This window comes from Candoia aspera, chromosome 1 (genome assembly GCF_035149785.1).
Source record: "Candoia aspera isolate rCanAsp1 chromosome 1, rCanAsp1.hap2, whole genome shotgun sequence".
Lineage (NCBI taxonomy): Eukaryota > Metazoa > Chordata > Lepidosauria > Squamata > Boidae > Candoia > Candoia aspera.
This window is the reverse complement of record NC_086153.1, coordinates 67643193-67663123: the sequence shown is the minus strand read 5'-3', so window position 1 is coordinate 67663123 and position 19931 is coordinate 67643193. Positions and strand designations below refer to the sequence as shown.

At 39.9% G+C, this 19931-nt stretch overlaps 1 protein-coding gene across 3 annotated transcripts in view; it reads right to left on the bottom strand.

Moving 5' to 3' along the window:
* Positions 1-11019, bottom strand: part of AHCTF1 (AT-hook containing transcription factor 1) — a 50601-nt gene extending 39582 nt beyond the window's left edge. For 2 of the 3 annotated variants that reach the window (XM_063306034.1, XM_063306052.1), the window contains exons 1-4: positions 10850-11019; positions 4484-4610; positions 2785-3038; positions 850-1030 (exon numbers count right to left, since the gene is read on the bottom strand). In XM_063306034.1, the coding sequence (XP_063162104.1) occupies positions 850-1030; positions 2785-3038; positions 4484-4604 (556 nt within the window). In that variant the 5' untranslated portion in view covers positions 4605-4610; positions 10850-11019. Of the gene's footprint in view, positions 1-849; positions 1031-2784; positions 3039-4483; positions 4611-8213; positions 8440-10849 lie in introns of all 3 variants that reach the window. The other variant, XM_063306043.1, reaches the window with a different exon arrangement.
* Between the last annotated feature and the right edge of the window lie 8912 nt (positions 11020-19931).

Genomic DNA, 19931 nt, shown 5'->3' with positions numbered 1-19931 from the left:
TTTAGTTGCTTCACCTAAGTATAGGGTGAGGAGGGAAGATATTCAGTGGCACTAATAAATAATAGCCAGTTTGTAAGACAAACTTTCTAGATCTCTCCCCAGGTGTGCGTTCCTAACACATTGTCAGATTATTTAATTCCATACACAGGTCAGATGTACATCGCATCAATACAGATAGTCCTTGACTTACAACCATTCGTTTAGCAACCGCACAAAGTTACAACGGCGCTGGAAAAAGTGACCTGTGACCAGTCCTCGCACTTAAGGCTGTTGCAGTGTCCCCACAGTCACAAGATCAAAGTTTGGGTGCTTGGCAACTGGCATGCACTTACGATGGTTGCAGCATCCTGGAGTCACATGATTGCCATTCACAACCTTCCCAGCCCGCTTCTGACAAGCAAAGTCAATGGGAAAACGCATGATTCACTTAACGACTGTGGCAAAAAAAGTTGTAAAATTGGGTGTGGTCACATGCCTCGCTTAACGATCACATCACTTAACAAGGAATTTTATGGTCCCTATTGTGGTCCTCAGTCAAGGACTACCTGTAACCTACATCACTATTCTATTGCAGATAAATCTGAAAGCCCAGTATTTCTACCTCAGTGAATTACTGCAGAAAAAAATATTGTTCTTTTCTATCCTTTCCTGTTGCTGTCACCTTGTATTTCCCTATCTCAATCAGATACACATATTATAGGTTAGTGGACCAAAGGCAGCCAGCTTCCCAAAGACCAAAGATGAGTATTCTAATTTTAATTTTGTAAATTACATTCCCATATGATCTAGAAAACCTAACTTCTTATCAACTAGAAATCACCATTACAGATAAAAAGGAGTATCATTTACCAGAAGCTTCTATTTCATTCTGGTTACATGACAAGTCATCCAGGCAAAGATCTATCAAGAGGACATGACCAACATCAGTAACCACCACAGCCACACCAAACAGCCATCTGAGACACTGATGCAAGTGTTGAGTTGTCAAACTGGCTCCTCCATGGTTTATAATTGGTTCTATGGCAGTGACCTAAAAAAGCATAATATTGGTTAAGCAGTTGGACAGCCTGTAGGGTAAGCACATGAACAATCAGTGTCACTTTGGAATTTATAACTATAGTTTTTGAATTACTGGAATATGGTCAAGATACCCAAATAACTCCTATCACACTCGGTTTTCCTTTCTGCACTAATACTGTTATTCAGAGAAGCTATTTTTGCTGGTAAATACATATTACTGATTTCCTCAATCCCTCTTTAAATGCAAAGAATGCAATTTTGTCACAGGGCCACTAAAAGGTATTAGAAAACTTTCACTGATTTTTCATGTATTTGGCATTCACTGATTAATTATTGTTTCAAAATAGTTACATAAAAGCCTTTCAGCTATCATTTATTTCTATAAGTGCTCATAAGAAAACCATTAACTATCCTAGGAATTTTATGAACCATGCAATATAACTTTCCAATATGACAAGTGGCAAAGAAACTTGCTCAGAATACTCTAACTTAATTTTGAAATTAATGAGATTTGATGCACTGCCAAAAGAAATCACCGGGCCTCCTAAATAGGACCCAAGTGTTCACTGAAAAAAAAAAATTACTCGTCATATAATGTTATCCAAACCCTGTTTGAATTTGAAGAACCGGGCAATTTTTTTTTTTAGTAGTGGAATACTGAATTCCCTTTAAGGATTGGGCTTGCTTACTCAAAACATGTTTTAATCAGGATACCACTGTACACACTACTCTCCAATATTAGAATTTATTTTCTCATCTATATCAGAAATTCCTCATTCTTTTGCTGCCCCTCACTCTCATCTTCTCTGAAGAGCTGAAGGGTCCTCTGGACCAGATTTCTGGCCACTATTACAGAGTGAAAATTGAAGTACAGAGAATCTACTTAGCATTCACACTTATTTCTGATTTTAACTAAATATAACACTAAAGACAATTCTAGTCAATCGTTTTAAATTCTTATCTAAGCGAAGTGGAGAGAGAATACTAAAGAAATAGCAGAAATTGAAAAAATTTGGAAGAGCGCTCTCTGATTATTAACATACATACAACAGACTATTTAGAAATTACATAAATAAAACAACATGATAGTAGCAGCATACAGGCTGCATCTACATCAAAGCCTCACAGGGAACTATCCATACAGGTCACACTGAATTCTTGAAATGTTCTTCCTGAAGGTCAGGCTGCTCTTAAAAACAGCACAGATATTCCTAAAGAAAGGAATCTTCCTACTTCCAATTTTGGCCATATCTGTTCCATCAGCAGATCCGCCCCCAAACTCATGCTATTGCAGTCATAGAAGCTGCCCAAGGAAAGAAAGGACAAAAAACTTTGCAGGCATGATTATTATCAAAACAATAAAAAGTTCTTTCACAGATCAGGAGACAAATGTGTGAATTTTTGTCTCTTTGTCTCTTTTCTGCAAAACCTCTGCCTTCTTTTATCAAGTCTATCACATTAAAATCCTTTACTGTTCATCAACCGTTTATTTCTGGATTCACTAGTAGCTTAGCCTTACATTTATGGCAAAATTCAGCAACTGTAATAATTGAGAACATCTTATCCTACAGAACCCAACACGGATTAATTTACATCACTGTATATCTGGAATATAAAAAGATGTGGTTGTAATCTTCAAAGGTCACTACTAATACTTAGAGAATACAAGTTGCTATAAAAAGTAAGAATTAAAGCAGAAACAATAGCTGGAGTATGCATCAGGACAAAGAACTTATTTTTCAAATTAAGAAGTCATGTATTTACCCTTCCAGGAAGAACAACTGCTTTAACCACTCTGGATATTCCAAGATCATACAAACACAGAACGCTCCCTTCTGTTTCTTCCAGGCCAATTAACAGTCCGTTTCTTTTCTGCCAAGAAAACTCTTTCACTGCAAGAATAGTGGGTAGCTGCTCATTCACCCCATTAAAATGATATGCTGACAGCCGTTCTCCTGTGACTGGGCTGACAATCTCAAGTTGTGGTCCGCATGCAAGGCAAGCCAGCCCACTTCGACCTAGAAGAGATGTATACAAGAGGAAAATGTGGAAAGGTAAGCTCTTACCTGTGAAGAAATTCATAGAGAGGGAAGAACAATTGGAGAAACACTGAGGAAAAAAAAGTCTTGCTTCATACACTAGGATTTATTGACTCCATGTATTAGTTACCTAACATTTGAAACACACCCTGGACTGAGTAGTAGTCTAGTAAATTTAATTGATGAGCTCAGAATAATTTATATACTGCAATCTTCAGCAGTACAAGTGAGAATACTTCCAAAAAGCTATGGTACTCCACACAGAAATGCTAATTCCTAAAGACTCTTATTGTCCATGTTTAACAAAATGCAAAGAAGGACCAGAGTGGCAAAGCATTTTCCAGTGGAACAATGATTCAGCCCTTACATTAGTGTCAGGATTAAGTCCAAGAGAACAATGAATTCAGATAAAGAAGAGACTATAGCAAAGGCTTAGCAAACAAACACCTTGGAGAAGGGAGACGTTGCTCCAGGATTATATTTGCTCGGGTACTGAGTAACAGGATGCATTTTGAGCTTAACATCTTCAATGCAGTTTAAAAAAGAGGCCAGATCATATACTACAGACAAATACCACATTTTCAATCTGTATATCACTTATGAAAAGCACTCTTAATTTGTCTGTTCTAAGGTAAATATGGCTTATGCTATATAATGCAAGATAATTTATGAATTTCATATTAACTCCTGGGAATCAAACCATCAAAAACTGATATGGGTAATGCTGCTCCCAATGAAAGTAAAAATTCTTTATTCAAACAGTATGATGAAGCAAATATAACGAGTAAGGTTAACTTTTAAAACTTCTCTTGATGTTAATATGACATATACTTACTACTGGATATTCCATTTAAGTCACAAAGATATGCACAGAATGAAAAATACTGTACCGTTATAGTAGCACACTTTCAAGGGAGTTTGTTGAAGTTTTGAATTTTTAAAATGACAGCCAATTATCAACAACTGAAACCTCCACAGAGTAAAAAGGAATAAAGAGAAGCATCAGCTAGAGCTTTCAAAAGGAAAGGAATCCCAAAGGAATAGTGTCAGAGCTCATAATATAAGCTGGAAAGAACAGCAAAACCACATTAATTCAGTTTAACATCGTATGGACGGAGGCAGCCCTAAAAGTATAGGGTCCAACTTTTAAAGCTATTAACAACATTTGACTGCTAACTAAACTTCCAAACTGGGCTACAGGCTAAGCCAATGTAGATTGTCTAATACTGGACTAATAATCAGTTTCAGTTTCTATACAGACAAACCTGCTGTAGAAAAGTGCTTCCTATATAGAATTATACAATTATGCAGTTTACCTTACCCACGTGAGAACATCTTCCTATGCCCTCAGTTATTTGATCATGCACATTAGAATACATCTTTTGTAGCCTTAATAATTAAGAAGTGTAGTCTCAAATGTTTACCTCCTATGAATTTCCCGTGAAGTACACAATCAACTGTTAGCTCATCTTCTCCAAGTGCTTGTATAGTCACGTCTGGAAACTGCAGCAGACAGCTGGTTACGTGAGCAGTTAGGTCTCGCATGGTTCACTGTAAAAATGCAATTGGAAGTTTATTTAAGTAAGCAGTTAGTGCCAGCAAATAATCACAAACACTTACTATAAAATATATGACCAAGACTGTTGCATAGCACACTACAGGAAATCCAGATTTTAGTCACTTTCTTTTAACACTCTTTAATTTTAAAATGACATATGGACTAGTAAGGCTAAAGGGCGTGGGCTGGTCCATGAAGTCACGAAGAGTCGGAAGCGACTAAATGAATAAACAACAAGGCTAAAGGGGGAAAAAAGAAGAGGGGAAAGAGTTTTCCTTCTGTATGCTTTTCTATGTATTCCCTTTAAGATTAAAATAATGTTTTCCCCCACCCAAAGTATGCCCCACCACAGGACCTGTTTACCCTGTCTCCTGTATAAAAAATCACTTTTAGCAATCCTGACAGGTATAAGTAGACAAAAGCTAAAGAGGATGGTGAGAGGTTCAGGGTCTGGGTTAATAACATAGAGGCCATTTTTTTCTAAATTTCCTGCCTAAGTGGAAAAGGAGGTACTGATTATTCACTCACTCCGCCCCCTCTGTTAACAACCCAGAGGATGATGTTCAGGAAGTAGAACAGCTGCTCCTTTCTGAATCTCAATTTAAAGCTGCTGAGGTTGGTGAGTTGAAAGACACAGCAGAATACTCTACCAGAGCAGGAACACTGCAGCTCTAGGACTAATATAATGTTGGACTATTTCAGACTTGATTTTGAAGAGCCACGCTATACAGTCTCTCCCTAAGGCACGGCTTTGCAGGGGAAAGGACACAAAATGACTCTTGCTTACCTTCAGCAGGCAGTATCCTGTATCACTGAAGCAGAGAGGAAACATTGGGACTGCTGTGACCTGCAGCCCCTTACACAAGTGTCCACTTTGCCTAAGACATTTGGCTTACTAGAAGTAAGTATCTTAGCTTTTCCTCACTTCATACTGATAGGTTAGACTGAGGGGATGCTTGCTGCTGCAGCAGCCAATACCTTCAGTGCTGGACCTAGGCACAGCTGGGTGCTGGTCCATGCCAAGGAGCTAGATCTGATTCACTCAGCAGACAAGGTAAGTACAACCATCATGTGCATAGCTCAGAAGTTACTCATAGGGCAACACTACATCAACATGCACAAGGCAACCCAAACCATTAGGCAAACTTTACCAGAATCAGCCACATTGCTCACAAACTATGTTTGATATTGCCTAACAGGCTCAGGATAGGCACGGCCAGCACCAAAATAATCTCACCTGGCACAATTTGCCAGCAGCACTCTTATAGGCAACTGGCATATTACCTGTCCTGTGCCAAGGGGGGGGGGGAAATGCTTGACCCTAACAAGAGTCATGTGTGTATGCCAGCTGTTGTCCATTCTCTCTATGAATTATCTATCACACAGATGCAATGAAGGATTATGGTTTAGTTAGCTAAAGGGAAGATTGTGGAATCCTTGGTGCTCTCTAAGCCTTGTTGTTTCCTTGCAGACATTTCATTGCCAGACTAGGCAACATCTTCAGTATGAAAACAACAACTGAATCTGTTTCATACTAATTAACATGGTATCAGTATTCTTCCAAATATGAAAAGGCATATATGTTCTTCAGACTTTGGGATACTATCTTGACTAGTAAAATGAAATCATATTCCAAGTAACTGGATTATTGTACTACAAATACCTGCCTTCCTTACACTGGAAAATTCTACAGAAAAGATTTCTATAGCCCTTTATTTTGTTGTTTTAATTTTAAATTTTAAAATCTAACCTTGTTAACAATATGAGAACAGGTTTTGTTTATTTACATATTTAAATCATTTTTAAAAAATTAAACTGTGCAAAGGGCAAGCTAATAAAGACTTCGGAATATGGCTCAGGCCTGCAAAACTTTCAATATAATTCCAAGAACAATAATCCTAAATAAGTCAAATTATGTTAATACTTTCTTTGTGGGACCTAAGGGTTGTATTAAAATACACATTTACAAAGTAATAAAAAAAATATTGTCATTTAAATCTAGTTTTAAAGCAAAACATATACCTTTATAAACTATACCTAAATGAAGTATACCTTTAACCCGAGTTTCTTCAAGAAAATTTCATAAACATACCATGTTATGTAAAGTTCATGCACAGGTACACAGCATGGTTTGATTGGTTCTACAGCAAACCAAACAGGCTGTGAATAGTTCCATTGAGCTTGCTATAACTGTTTACTTGGTGGAATGCCTTCAACTGGCTATGCTTTTACCAGATTAAGCCATGGGGTCTAGATCCTCAATTCGTCACCACTGAAGTTAAAGAGGCCTCTGTTACCAGCTTCACTGAGTGCCAAAAACTGCATAGCCTGGTTGAGGTAGTACAATTCTATTCATTTCTAGATTTATTTCCTCTAAAGGTTTTTGTAGTTAACATCTAGATTACTTGGAGGAGAAAAAAGACTATGTACTTAATTTTTTTTTAAATGTATTAATTTCTTCAGAAGCTAAATTAGGGCATAAGCCTTTATTTTGGAGAAATGCTGTTGATAGCTAGGTCAGCACTGAAGATAACACTACTGCTGTACTCTACAACACTGTTTTACACATGTTTTGTTGAACATTATAATATCTAAATTACAGTTTATAAGCCACAATATATTGTGCTGACTGAAAACTAGTATATGCAACAGTGTAAAAGAATTATAAATTACTTTCATATATTATACACAGTAACGGGTAACAAAATTGTACCTTGATTCCTTTAGTGAACTCTTATAACTAGAATACTTTCCTTACAGTTTTAATGACAACACATGTTTTCTTCAAAAGCCATAGAACATTTTTTGCACTGATACTTTGTGATAGCTAACTAAATCAGGACAAAGAGTTATGCACAGTAAATAGGCAGCTTTGAATAACCATACATTTGTGGTGATCAAAAAGATGAAAGGCTACTAAGATAGAAATTTTTTGCATGCTGACTAAAAATTAATAGGACTATGATCAGAGTATATAAATATTGGGTTGTTCGGTTCTAAAGTTTAACAACCAACAATCCAATTATTTTAGAACATTAAACTAACAACTAGAGGAATTTTATTTATGGGAATGAAGATACCTCAGTTTACAACTTATTTATTCATTCATTCACTTCCTGTGTCATTCTGGATAACTAACAATCAGCTAAAACAACAGTACAACTAAAACAGCAATTAAAACATATTGCACCAGAGGCAGCTCGTGTATCCATAACTAATAAAACCTGTATTTAACTAACCACAAAAACCACTTAAAATGGGCTCACCTAACCACCTGGCTCAATGCCTGGAAAAAGAATCAGGTATTCAGCACCTTATAAAAGGCAAGCAGGGTTAGGACCATCTGGATCTCAGGGGATATATTATTCTACAGGGTGGGCACAGCAAAATAGAAGGCATGCCTCCTGGTCCTATCAGATGGCACATTTAATGAAAAGAACCTGGAACATGCCACCCCATCAGTTCTTGTGGGACAGGCAAAAGAACTGGAGACAAACAGTCCTGCAAATAACCCAGCCCTTGATTATCTGGGAAGAATTTGAGCCTGTTGCTCCTGAGGATATGGACTAGGCCTTTGGGGTTGTAAGTGCGGTTACCTGTATTAGTTCCATGTCCTTCCTAGTTGGTTAAGGCCTCTCAGGAAATGATGTATAGTTGCATCCAAGCAGTGGTAAATTCATTCTTCAGTGAGGGGGTGATCCTGCCTGCACTCAAGAAGCTATTGCTGGACCCAATGGTGTTGGATAATTTCCATCTGTCTCCAACTTTTACTTTGGGGGGAAGATTGCTGAGAAGGTGATCAGGCTGCAGCTTAAGAGGGCCCTAGAGGAAACAGATTTATCTTAGACTCCTTCCAGGAGTTTCAGGCTTGGGTATAGAATTGAGATGGCATTAATTGCACTTTTGGGTGATCTCTGGTGGGACTAGGTTGGAGGTGGTGTATCCACCTTGGTCCTCCTTGTTCACTGTGGTGTTCAATACAACTGATCATAGTATCCTTCTGGATTGGCTCAGGTGGTTAAGAGCAGGAGCGCATTGTTGTGATGGTTCTCCTCCTTCCTCTGGAAATATTCTAGTGGGTGTTGGTAAGAGAGAGAAGTCTCTCTCTTCACCTGCTTCATGGAGTTCTGCAAGACTCAAGTCTTTTTCAGTCCTATTTAACAGCTACATGAAGCTGCTGGTTAAAATAATCTGCCGGCACAAGGTTAGATATCATCAATACGTTGCTGATATGCAGTTTTATATTTCTACCATGGACCAACCAGGTGATGCTGTCAAGGTTGGGAAGAATCAAACTTAGTGTTAGGCCCAACCCTAATAAGACCAAGTGGCTATGGGTTTCAGGACTCCTTAGATCTGGGGATTTTCCATTGGTGGTTCTGTCTGGTGCCCCAGACAGAACTCAGGTCTGAGTGATTTTATCTGCCAGATGCCTCAGATAGTCCTCACAATATCCTGTGGATGATTACCTTGCCCTTCCCTCCCTAATAGGGCCCAAGTCACTTTGAACAGGTTATCAACTGCCAATCCAGTGACAGTAAGAGTGGGAAAAAAGAAAACATTTTGCAGCTCTTATTACCACAAGGTATATGTAGCTCCGTGAATTGAGATAATGTGATCTTTTAATCAAACTACCACAAAATCTTTAGCTTCTGAGATCACTTGAAAAATCTCTCTTCACAGGGGACTCCAGTACACAGTCTTGCTCATGTGTTCAACCTTCCAAACCTAGGGTAACAGCCATTTGTACAGCTTAACTTCACAGCTTAACTTCAAGGCAAAGGCTGCTGATATGGCAACAATTTGACTATCAATCAAATCTTCAATACATTTTACCAACTTCTGTGATCTAGTTGGAGATCAAGATACTCTAGTACATATTATGATTTTGCATAATTACTGACTTGTATAAGCAATACAGAAATCAGCATACCATGTATCATAAAATTTCTGCTTCCAAATTTTGTTCATTTATTTTGTGACTATATTTCCTCTTATTAAAACATCCCTTTCCTCTCTCATTCCTAAAACATACAAGGACAATAGTTTTCATGTTCATTAATAACTTTAGCTCTGGAGAAGTAGATAAATTCAACTGCAATCTTGCACATAATTGCCTACATATTAAGACATAGATGAACTAAGAGCTCAACTCGCTAGCTGAGGAACCAGGAGCCTCTTAGCTGCCAGATTTGCTCATCTAAACAATCAGATTTCATACTTTAGGGATATGGATATTTTCAAATACACAAAACAGAGCTTTAAACAAATTCAGTCTTTTCTCTATTATGAAGGTTTGCTTTTACAAAGTTTGCAATTGGGGGGGCACTTCAAACTGTCACCTAAAGTTTTGAAATGTAAAATCCAGTCTATCAACTCAAATTCTACAACGTTCTGCAGCATTTACTGATCACTGCATTATTCTATTAGGTATAGTAAGAACTATGCACTAAGTGTTACACTGGGCACTACAAAAGAGAAAAGACTTATTAGTTCCGTGAAATAACTTGCACACTTGTTGAAAGGAAGCACTGATTAACCAATTCCAGCCTACTCTGCAGTCACAAAACCAACCACACTGCCCAACAGGAAATCCAGATAGGCCTATATCCAATACTCAACTTGACCGGCTATCTACACCGGCTCTAGAAAAATGGCTGTTTCATCTGTTTTAGCTATTACTGTCGAACGTCGAACGGTCGTGCTGAAAGAAGGGAAACGCACGACCAGGAATGATGGCCTGCAAACTCAATCCAAGACTGCCTTCGCTGGAGTAGATAAGAGGCACGAGGGACAGGGTCTAAGAAGCGCGATGGCTGTCTGGCAGGCCGTCTCCTCGGCTTGCCTTAACGTGGTAGCGCAAAGCACGTTTTTGCCCGCTCTGCAGCTGCCGCCTGGCATGAATTGCTCGACCTAGCCAGCGCGGCTCTCCCGGCGTTGCAGGGGCTTGGCGGCGGGGCTGGAAGAGGGCCGCCCACTGCCCCTCCCCTTAGCCTGGAGGGTGGCCGCGCGGGGGCTCAGAAGCTGCGGGCCCGGCGGAACGCAACGAGGGCAACCCAGGAGAAGGAAGGCAACTCCAGCCCCGGATCACCACGGGTGCCTCCAACGGGCGCTTACATAACAAGCCCGACGGCGGCCCTCCTCTTCCCCGCGAATGGGGCCTAGTACGGAAGCCGAGCCCGCCGCCCAGCCCTCACTCCTTCGGCCAAGCCCGCCTTGTCCCCCACAGTACCTGCTTCGGAGGCAGCGGCTGCCGCCTTGGCCGCGCCGCCTGCGTTGCCCTCAGAAGAGCAGCATCACTCCCGCTTCCGCCGCAGCGGTTAAAGAACCTGGCGGGCTCCCTGAGCCAGGCCTACTCAGCCGCCCGTCACAGCGCTCGTCCGCTCTTTGCCTGCGCAGCAACCTCCCCTTCCTTCCCCCGCTCACTCACCGGCAGCAGGAGGAGGACGGGGCTGTGGGAGAACGAGGTCTCGCGAGAGCAAATCACAGCCGTCGCGGGAATTTTCAAATCCTTAATCCTGTTCTGTTGTTGTTGTTTTAAGTGGCTGTTCTAGAGGGCGATGTAAGAATTCCCCGGACACAGTTTCCGCAAAACTACAACTCCCGGCATGCGTTGCTTCGAAGTTGATCGCGCTAGGCCAGAACTGCAGGGCAATCTAAAATAAATCAGACTTTCCTTTCTTGGGGGTAAAAGACGGTGACGGTCGCTCCGCTGCTGGCGCGGCTTAAGCATACTGACTTGGCATAAATCCAAGACCCAATAAATTCAATTGTGCCCAAAGGAGGCAGAAAGAAAAGGGCTCTGTTGCACATTTTAAACTCTTGCGCCTGAATTCTCTTTAAAAGCTGTGGCTGCTGATCCCTAGTCAGTCACCAGCAAATGTACTTCTCCCTTTCTTGGGACTGAATCCTCTCCACAGGAAAACATGCTTTTTCTGTCCTGGCACTCAGGATAGCAAAGTAATCAATGATTTCAATGTTGTCAGTGTGTGATTCTTGTTGGTGTGAGCGCTGTTCCTACGTTTTTGATCCACCCCTCTGGCCAGAGACACACCACACTCATGTCAGCAACGTGTGCTGCATTACACTCTCAGGTTGCCTTTGAGGATTTTGTTCTTCATTTCAAAACGCCCGTGCTGATCGCGTGGTTGTCTCTTTTTAATTTTAATTTATTATTTTTATATAACATATATATATATATATTTGGTGAATATAACAACCAGAAGATATGATAAAATCAACCCAAAGCATAGCAGTACTAATAAAATCAGAAAAAAGTATATGTAATAATGAATGACGTTTATAGAAACAAAGTATATCCATAAAATTTTAATATAGAACTAGCTCAACCCTTAGAGTACTAAATGTAGATAAAAGAGAAAAAAAGAAAAAATAGTGGATATTCTATCAAGAGCGGTTTTCTCTTTCTGATGCTGTAAGCTCCAGTGAAAATTGCCCTCACTCAGCTAATATTTGGTGTAGGAGGGAAATCGCCACTGATGAAAGATGAAGTTCGCATTTGGGGTTGCTTGTCAACAAATTGGATAAATTTTATCCTTTGGCTAAAAATGCAGTTCATCCAGAAATGACCTGTGAAAAGGGATTTCACACTGCAAACATCTGCCTGTTAGCCAGATCTCACTGGAATTCTCACTGGAATTCATTGATTTTTTACTGTGTAGGCTAGCTTGGGGTAAGCTATAGAACAGCTTCCCTAAAGTCAGATGCTTGGGCAAAAGGGTGAAAATGTTACAAATGAAGAACTGCAAAATAAATGCAAGGACAGATATCATCTACCTTAGCCATACTGAAGCATCAACATAGATTTATAAGGGGAAAAAAAGAATTCCATAAATCTCTATACTTCTGCCATGGAGATATGTGTTCATGTTAAATTTATAACGTCCATATGGATTGGGGCAGCCTATAAATATTGTCAAATAAATACAGTAAATGCTATTTGTGCCTCTACCTCCAAAGCTACAGTATTGTATACTATATTTTCTTGATACTGCATGAGCTTTGTGACAGCAGAGATAATCTTGGGAAAACCCTTTTTTTACAAGTTGCATAGGGGAACACAAAATTGTTTTTGTGTTCTCTGTATGAAACAAATTTGACAACCACAAACATGTTATCTGGGAGGCTTAGGCTAGTGAATTCAATTACACTGTACCAGGAGAGCCAATAAATATTTTGTTAAATAATGTACGTATACACATATTTCTTGTCTCAGACAAAAATTATGTCAAGTTCAATTTATAGCCTTCTGAATATAAAAATATGTTTATGCCCTTCTTAATTTTAGTATATTTTCCTCTCCTATATTGTGTACTTTGATATTTTGACTTTCCCCCCCCTCAAACTTGCAGGACGACCTTCTCCAATAGAACTGAGCTGTCCAATAAGCTGATTCAAGATGTTGAGATCTCCTACATTAGTATGGTAAGTGTCATGAGTACTGATGGTGAACAGGACGGGGCACTATCCAGGGGCAAAAATGCATGCATCGTTTAGAGACTTTGAGCTGTCATTCGAAGAGACACAGAACAGACCCGCCTTGGCTTTTGGGGGTTTATCTGTCTGGGTTTTCCCACGCTTCTTCAGTTTGGTAGGATTTTCTGTCTACTATAGCAATAATAAAGCACTAGAGACTTCTTCCTCGTCTCAGCATGGTTCTTGCTTAGTTAGGACAGTAAGAAACACTCACTGTAGACTGCCATTATTCTTGGTGGTGGCCCCCACTCTGTAGAATAAGTTCCTTCCAGAGATTAGATTGGTACTGATCTTGGCATCTTTCCACAGAGTTATTAAAATGAAGATTTCCCTTAGGATTTTCAAAAGTTAATATTGCCCATGTTTGGGGTCGATACCTATGATAACTTTATTGAACTGCTTATGTATTTATTTTAACTACTGGTTGGTTGGCTGGATGTATTTACTTATTTGTAGGGCTTGTAAGATCATTCCAATCAGCCAACCCTGAGCAGCTTGCAACTTCTCCTTTGGAATTAAAAATAGGTACAGTAGATAATTAATCACATTTTAAATCTAAAATCATGCATTGTAAATAACTACATAAAAACCAGGAACCAACATTCATTGTCTGGAAGACTTATATTCCCAACAACCCTGCCCACAAGACTTGATGGGGTATAATGAAGTCTTCAGATTTCTGAAAATCAGGACAGAGAGGGCTATTTGAATACCGGATAGGTATTCCAGAGGAGAGGGTGTGGCAATTGTGTAGGCATGTTTCTGTAATCGAGATGACATGCAAGCAGCCCACCCTGCTAGAGCTCATTGGGTGATAAGATGCTATTGGGAGATGACTATCCCACAGATACCCAGGCCTTGAACCATGGAAGTTTTATTCTCTAGCTTAATTGCGCTGTGGCTTTGACACTTTATTTTTTGTAAACCACTGTATGGTGCAAGATTTGGTGGTCTATAAATATACTAAATATTGTATACCAGTATCTCTGCACAGACTGCACCTTACTGTCCAAACCAGCTCATACAATACCTCATACTGATATATGATTTTTCTGAAGAAAATGCAGATTCTTAGCTCAGATATCTGCCATCTGTGCTAGTCCCTCTCTGCTTATCAGATAAATGGTTTTGGTGAATTCAAAAGCTTACATTCTTGAACATGGTATCATATAACAATACGTTGCCCTAATATTGTTGTAATGATTTTCTAGTCATTTATCAACCTCAGCTCTTGTGTTGTACAGTATTCTATTGGGTTCCAACCACTCACCACCAAGCATGAAGGGGTGCATGTGGTGGTGGCAGTAAAAATCAAGTATCCTAATGGAAAAATCTTTCTGTTACTATGAAGGCATCTCTGGATACCTCTCATGGTTGCTTTTTAGGTTCTCCTGAAGTCTTTCACAATCCGTCCTTCCAGCTATTAAGAACAGCTGCTATTTAGCCACCATCTAGCAGGGACCATTATGCAAGCAAAATCTTTAAATGAAAGATTATTTAAAATCTACACATCCCAGAATGACTGTGAATAACAGCAAAAATGGCAGCCACACATGCCACAGAGAAAGAGGCTGCATTTTACTGAGAAACAATTCAGTGAAAGCAACACAGGGGAGAGCAACAGTCGACTGGGGAAATAACATTTCAGCAGCATTGAGGAAATAACAGTAAACAGTCCTCAGAGGCAAGTAATGGGACAGCATGGACACACGTCATTTGTGTATTTCTGAACATGGGTCTATTGGTCTTTCAAAAGTCTGGTAGACCTGTGTCCAAAAGTAGCTCAGCTGACACATCAATGGGGTGAAGGGGGAGTGCCAAGGAGTGTGCAGGAGCGAGCTGTAGAGAGTCAGGAACTCACACAGCACATCGAAGAATTCCCTCACACTTCATCATGGTTCATCCACCCTCACATACTTGTCAGCTGGCTGCTTTTGACAGGTGATGAGACTTCCAGAAGGCCAGTAGATTGGTAGCTGTGTACCTCGCTTAATGACCCTAACTGGGACCAGCAATTCTGCTGCTAAGCAAAGCGGTCACTAAGTGGGAAATCACGTGACCATGACTGTGCTTTCCAGCTTGAAAGAGACAAGACTACTTGGTCTCACACCTTTGGTTTTTGTTTACCTCCACATACATACATACATACGATTTTTATTAAAAAAATATTTTAAAAGAAGATAAAAACTAATACAAACTAATATAAAGTAAGAAAAAGAAAAGAAAAGAAAAAGAAATCAAGGAAGAAATCAAGAAAGCTAAAAGTGCAAGAAAGGAAAAAAAGTAAAGGAAAAATAGAAAGAAAAAAGATACAAAGAAGTAGCTTCTGATCTTTTTTTACAGCAGTTATAAGTACAATTATCAATTTACCCCTTACTCTATGGTTACAACATAACTCTCTTCTTTCTATAAACTGTCCTGTCTAATCATCAAAACCATAAATCGTAAGTTCATTTTTTTCAGTTTCACACAAAAAGTCTATAAGGAGTTTCCAGGTTATTGTCTTTTCTCTGTTCAAAGAAGTCAATTTAGCCATCTCAGCAAGTTCCATCATCTTCACCAACCATTCCTCCATTGTGGGTAGTGCTGAATCTTTCTATCTTTGTGCACACAATAATCTCACTGCAGTTATCATGTACAAAAACAAAGTTCTATAACATTTTTCCAACTGTTTGTCCATCAATCCCAAAAGAAAAACCTCTGGTCTTAATTGTATGTTAATTAATCTTTAAAAATCCTCTGAATTAGTGTATGTATTTGAATCCAGAATTTTCTAGCTTTTTTACATGTCCACCAAACATGATAAAATGTCAGTTCTTGTTCACATTTCCAACATAAATTTGAAGTGCCTTTATACATTCTGGACAATTTCTCTGGTGATACATACCAACGATACATCATTTTATAAAAATTCTCTTTAAGATTATAACATAATGTAAATTTCAAGCCTTTCAGTCACATATTTTGCCATTGCTGCATCTGTATATTGTAACCAAAATTTTTAGCTTAAAGTACATACATTCATACATTCTTTCACTTGTTCTTCTTCTGTTTCAAATTTCAATAAAAGTTTATACATTTTAGCAATTAGGCTTTTGTATGCCTCCTAACCAAGGGATGCGGTGGCGCTGCGGGTTAAACCGCTGAGCTGTCGATCGGAAGGTCGGCGGTTTGAAACCGCGCGGCGGGGTGAGCTCCCGTTGCTCGTCCCAGCTCCTGCTCACCTAGCAGTTCGAAAACATGCAAATGTGAGTAGATCAATAGGTACCGCTTCGGCGGGAAGGTAACGGCGTTCCGAGTCGTCATGCTGGCCACATGACCCGGAAGTGTCTATGACAACGCCGGCTCCAAGGCTTAGAAACGGAGATGAGCACCGCCCCCTAGAGTCGGATTCGACTGGACTTTACGTCAAGGGAAACCTTTACCTTTACCTTTATGCCTCCTAACCACTCCCCTGCACTTTGGAATGCTCAAGTGCCTGGTTACTGTCTTGTACACATAGAAAGCAATGTGATTGCGCCACAGCCTGGGGCTGGGAGCCGCAGGCATGGTATGCAAACAGCTTACTCTCTTGAAATCCCTTTCTCTTCAATTTCTCTGCTCTGTGGTGGTGGTGGGGAGAAAAAAACCAAGTTATTTCTGTAGGCAATCTCTCCTTTGCCTGGCCCTTTCCCACTGCTGGTGCTGTTGCATTGCTTTTAATGTGTAGAAGAGCAAACAGCTTACTCTCTTGAAATCCCTCTCCAATCTCTTTGCTCTACAGGGGTGGGGGGAGGGGAAGGATCAGGCAAAGGAGAGATTGCCTCCAGAAATTGCTTGCTTTTTTTCTCCCCAATGCCTCGCAGAGTGAAGAGATCGAAGAGAAAGAGATTTCAAGAGAGTACTATAAGCTGTTTGTGAAGTGCACCTGCAGCTCCCAGGCCCAGGCTCCCAGCACAATTGCATTGCTTTTGATGTGTAGAAGAGCAAACATTACTCTCTTGCAATCCCTTTCTCTCCAATCTCTGTGCTCTACAAGGGGGGAAAAAAGAAAAAAAACCACAGGTCAGGCACAGGACAACACATACTGATTGTAATGGTGATCACGGGACTGAGGGACACTGTGAACGTTGTAAATGGTCATAAATGGGCCATAAAGTTATTTTTTCAGCACCATTGTAACTTCGAATGGTCACTGAACAAATGGTCAGTAAGTGAGGACTATCTGTATTTACCTGCACTGTCTTTCTGTCACTTGAGCTAAAAGAGGAAACTGGCAGAATTCATGCCAATTTCCCCCAGATCCCAAATATCCCAACTGATAAATGCTGCAAGGAAATGGCAGTTCTGGCAGTGAATGGTAGCACCTAGAAGTATCCCATGGAATATGAAAAATAGCATTAATGCAGAATGACACTGCCTTCCTCCCAAAGTAATAAAAACAGTAGAAAGCACTGCTGTGTAAAAAATCCCCCATCAGCAGAAAAACTTTAATGGGCTGATGTGAGGCAAAACCATCAATACATCTTTTGTCCTATTCAACATGACTGGCTGCTCTCCCCCCCCCCCTTTTTTTTAAGAGACAGGTTTACTGGTTGAACATATATTTAGTAACAGATCTAGTGGTCTTTTTTCTTACCTCATGACCATAATTGGTTTGCTTATTTCTAGCTCCTTTTCTGAGTTTTGCATACTATTTCTCACACTGTGGAAAAAGGATGGACTTGAAGGAGAGAGGGAAGCTCCGCCACCAAGACAATGATCAGATAAACGAGGCTTGAGACCATTCCAAGAAAGAGATTTACTAAAATGCCTCAAACAGCGCCCGCCCCCAATTCACATAAATATAGCTATTCTAATAAAAGTAGCTTTAGGCCTACACAGTGTCTGTTTCTTAGTCTGGTTTACCTTTCAGGGCTGACATACTGTAAAGGAATAGTATGATAGAGGTGTGTGTGTGTGTGTGTGTGAAATTTTGTCACATTATTTCTGAGAGCAGATTTTTGAGATCTGTCAAAGACTCTGCCAAGCAGACATCAACAATGAATCAATCAATCAGCTGAAATTCAAAAGCAGCACCTCCCTACCCACCCCACCTCCAATCTTTTAAAATCCTACATTGCAGAAATTTATGTTCAGGAAAAAATGTGTTAGAAACTGGTTTCTTGGAGAAGAAACTGGAAAAGGTAACATTGCCCCACTAAGGTTTTGATGGTGTGGGCATTCTTTTTCTGGGAGTTTGTTTTGCATGATCTTTGTATTCTTCTATTTTTAACTCCTTCATGCACACCATTCACAGTTGGGATAGAATCAGCCAGTTTATGAAAGAAAGAAAGAAAGAAAGAAAGAAAGAAAGAAAGAAAGAAAGAAAGAAAGAAAGAAAGAAAGAAAGAAAGAAATAAGTATTGCAGTCAGCTAGTTTATTAAATAAACTAAGGAATGAATGAATGAAGCAAACAGCAAAGCAGATGTGATTTGTCCATTCTGAGTCAATGCCTAGATCCAGGACGGATAAACTATGATGATGTCAAGAACTGCATTCCTTTCTGAAAGAAGAAATCTATGGGGACTGCATGGTAGACAAGGCTGATACAGGTGATGGATGGAGCCAATGTCAAAAAGTGGGGAGGGTATTATCCCTTTGACATGCCCGTTTTTTGTAACATATCTTCTATCAGCAAGCAAGTGACAGTCTATCTGTTGCAGAATTTAGAAATTAACCTGAGAGCTTTGTGACACTGTAGCTGAAGGACTACAGGTTGGCTGCCCGGTGTTTTATATGGGAAAGGTAATGATATATAAAACCCATGGAACGACTAAAACGGCAAGGTAAAATTTACAATAATTACTTGATTTAGCAATAACTTACCAAACTTAGCTTCTAACCCAATAACAGAAGATGAAAATTGATGTCAAGGTAGGGCCGAAGCTCTGAAATTCAGCATAGAGACAGGACCAAGTTGGTAGATTAATGTCCAACTTGGTATAACTGAGAAATTGGAGGAAGGCAGGTCAATTATACCTTGCATTCTGATTCATAAACATAGCATGTCCATGATGGAGTTTTTAAAGGTTAATTAAAAAAAACTCCAAGCAGCTAACAGCAATCTTGCAGAGTAGAAGCGTGAACCAAAAGAGAACTTGCACATTAAGCTTAATCACGTTCAGAAATAAATTCAGTCTTCACACTGTAGTTAGATGAACTAAAATAGAGATAGCTTACTTGTATTCAGTAGATATGGATACAAGTAGATTCATAGTAGAAAGTACTTAATCATCACTGGTTCTTTTGTGGACACTTTCTATGTGGAATAGAAAGTCTGGGTGCAAGCGAGATGGTGGGGGGAAGGCTGCATTCTGCAGCAGCTCCTGCTTGCATGTCTGCCCATGAGGTAATGGAGACTTGTAATACCCAAGCCCAAGAAAGAGGAGGAAATGGAAATCAGATGACCCTTGTGACGTCCCACAAGCACAATAGAGATGCGTTTACTAGAGCAACCCCTTTATGTTTATGAGACAATGCTGAGTTGATCCCTGATAATTCCATCAGTCCAATGGTATGCTATAAAACAGTGTTTTTCAGACTTGGCAACTTTAAGATGTGTGGACTTCGACTCCCAGAATTCCCCAGCCAGCATTGGGGAGTTGAAGTACACACATCTTAAAGTTGCCAAGTTTGAGAAACACTGCTGTAGAACCAGAGTTACAGGTACTGTATGTAGGACCTGGGGCTCACCTTTGACTCACAACCCCCTCCCTATGTGATGGCACGTGGGATGGGAAGACAGAAGTCTAATGGTAATCATGAAGAGCCAAGTTGCCACAAAGATGACACAAGT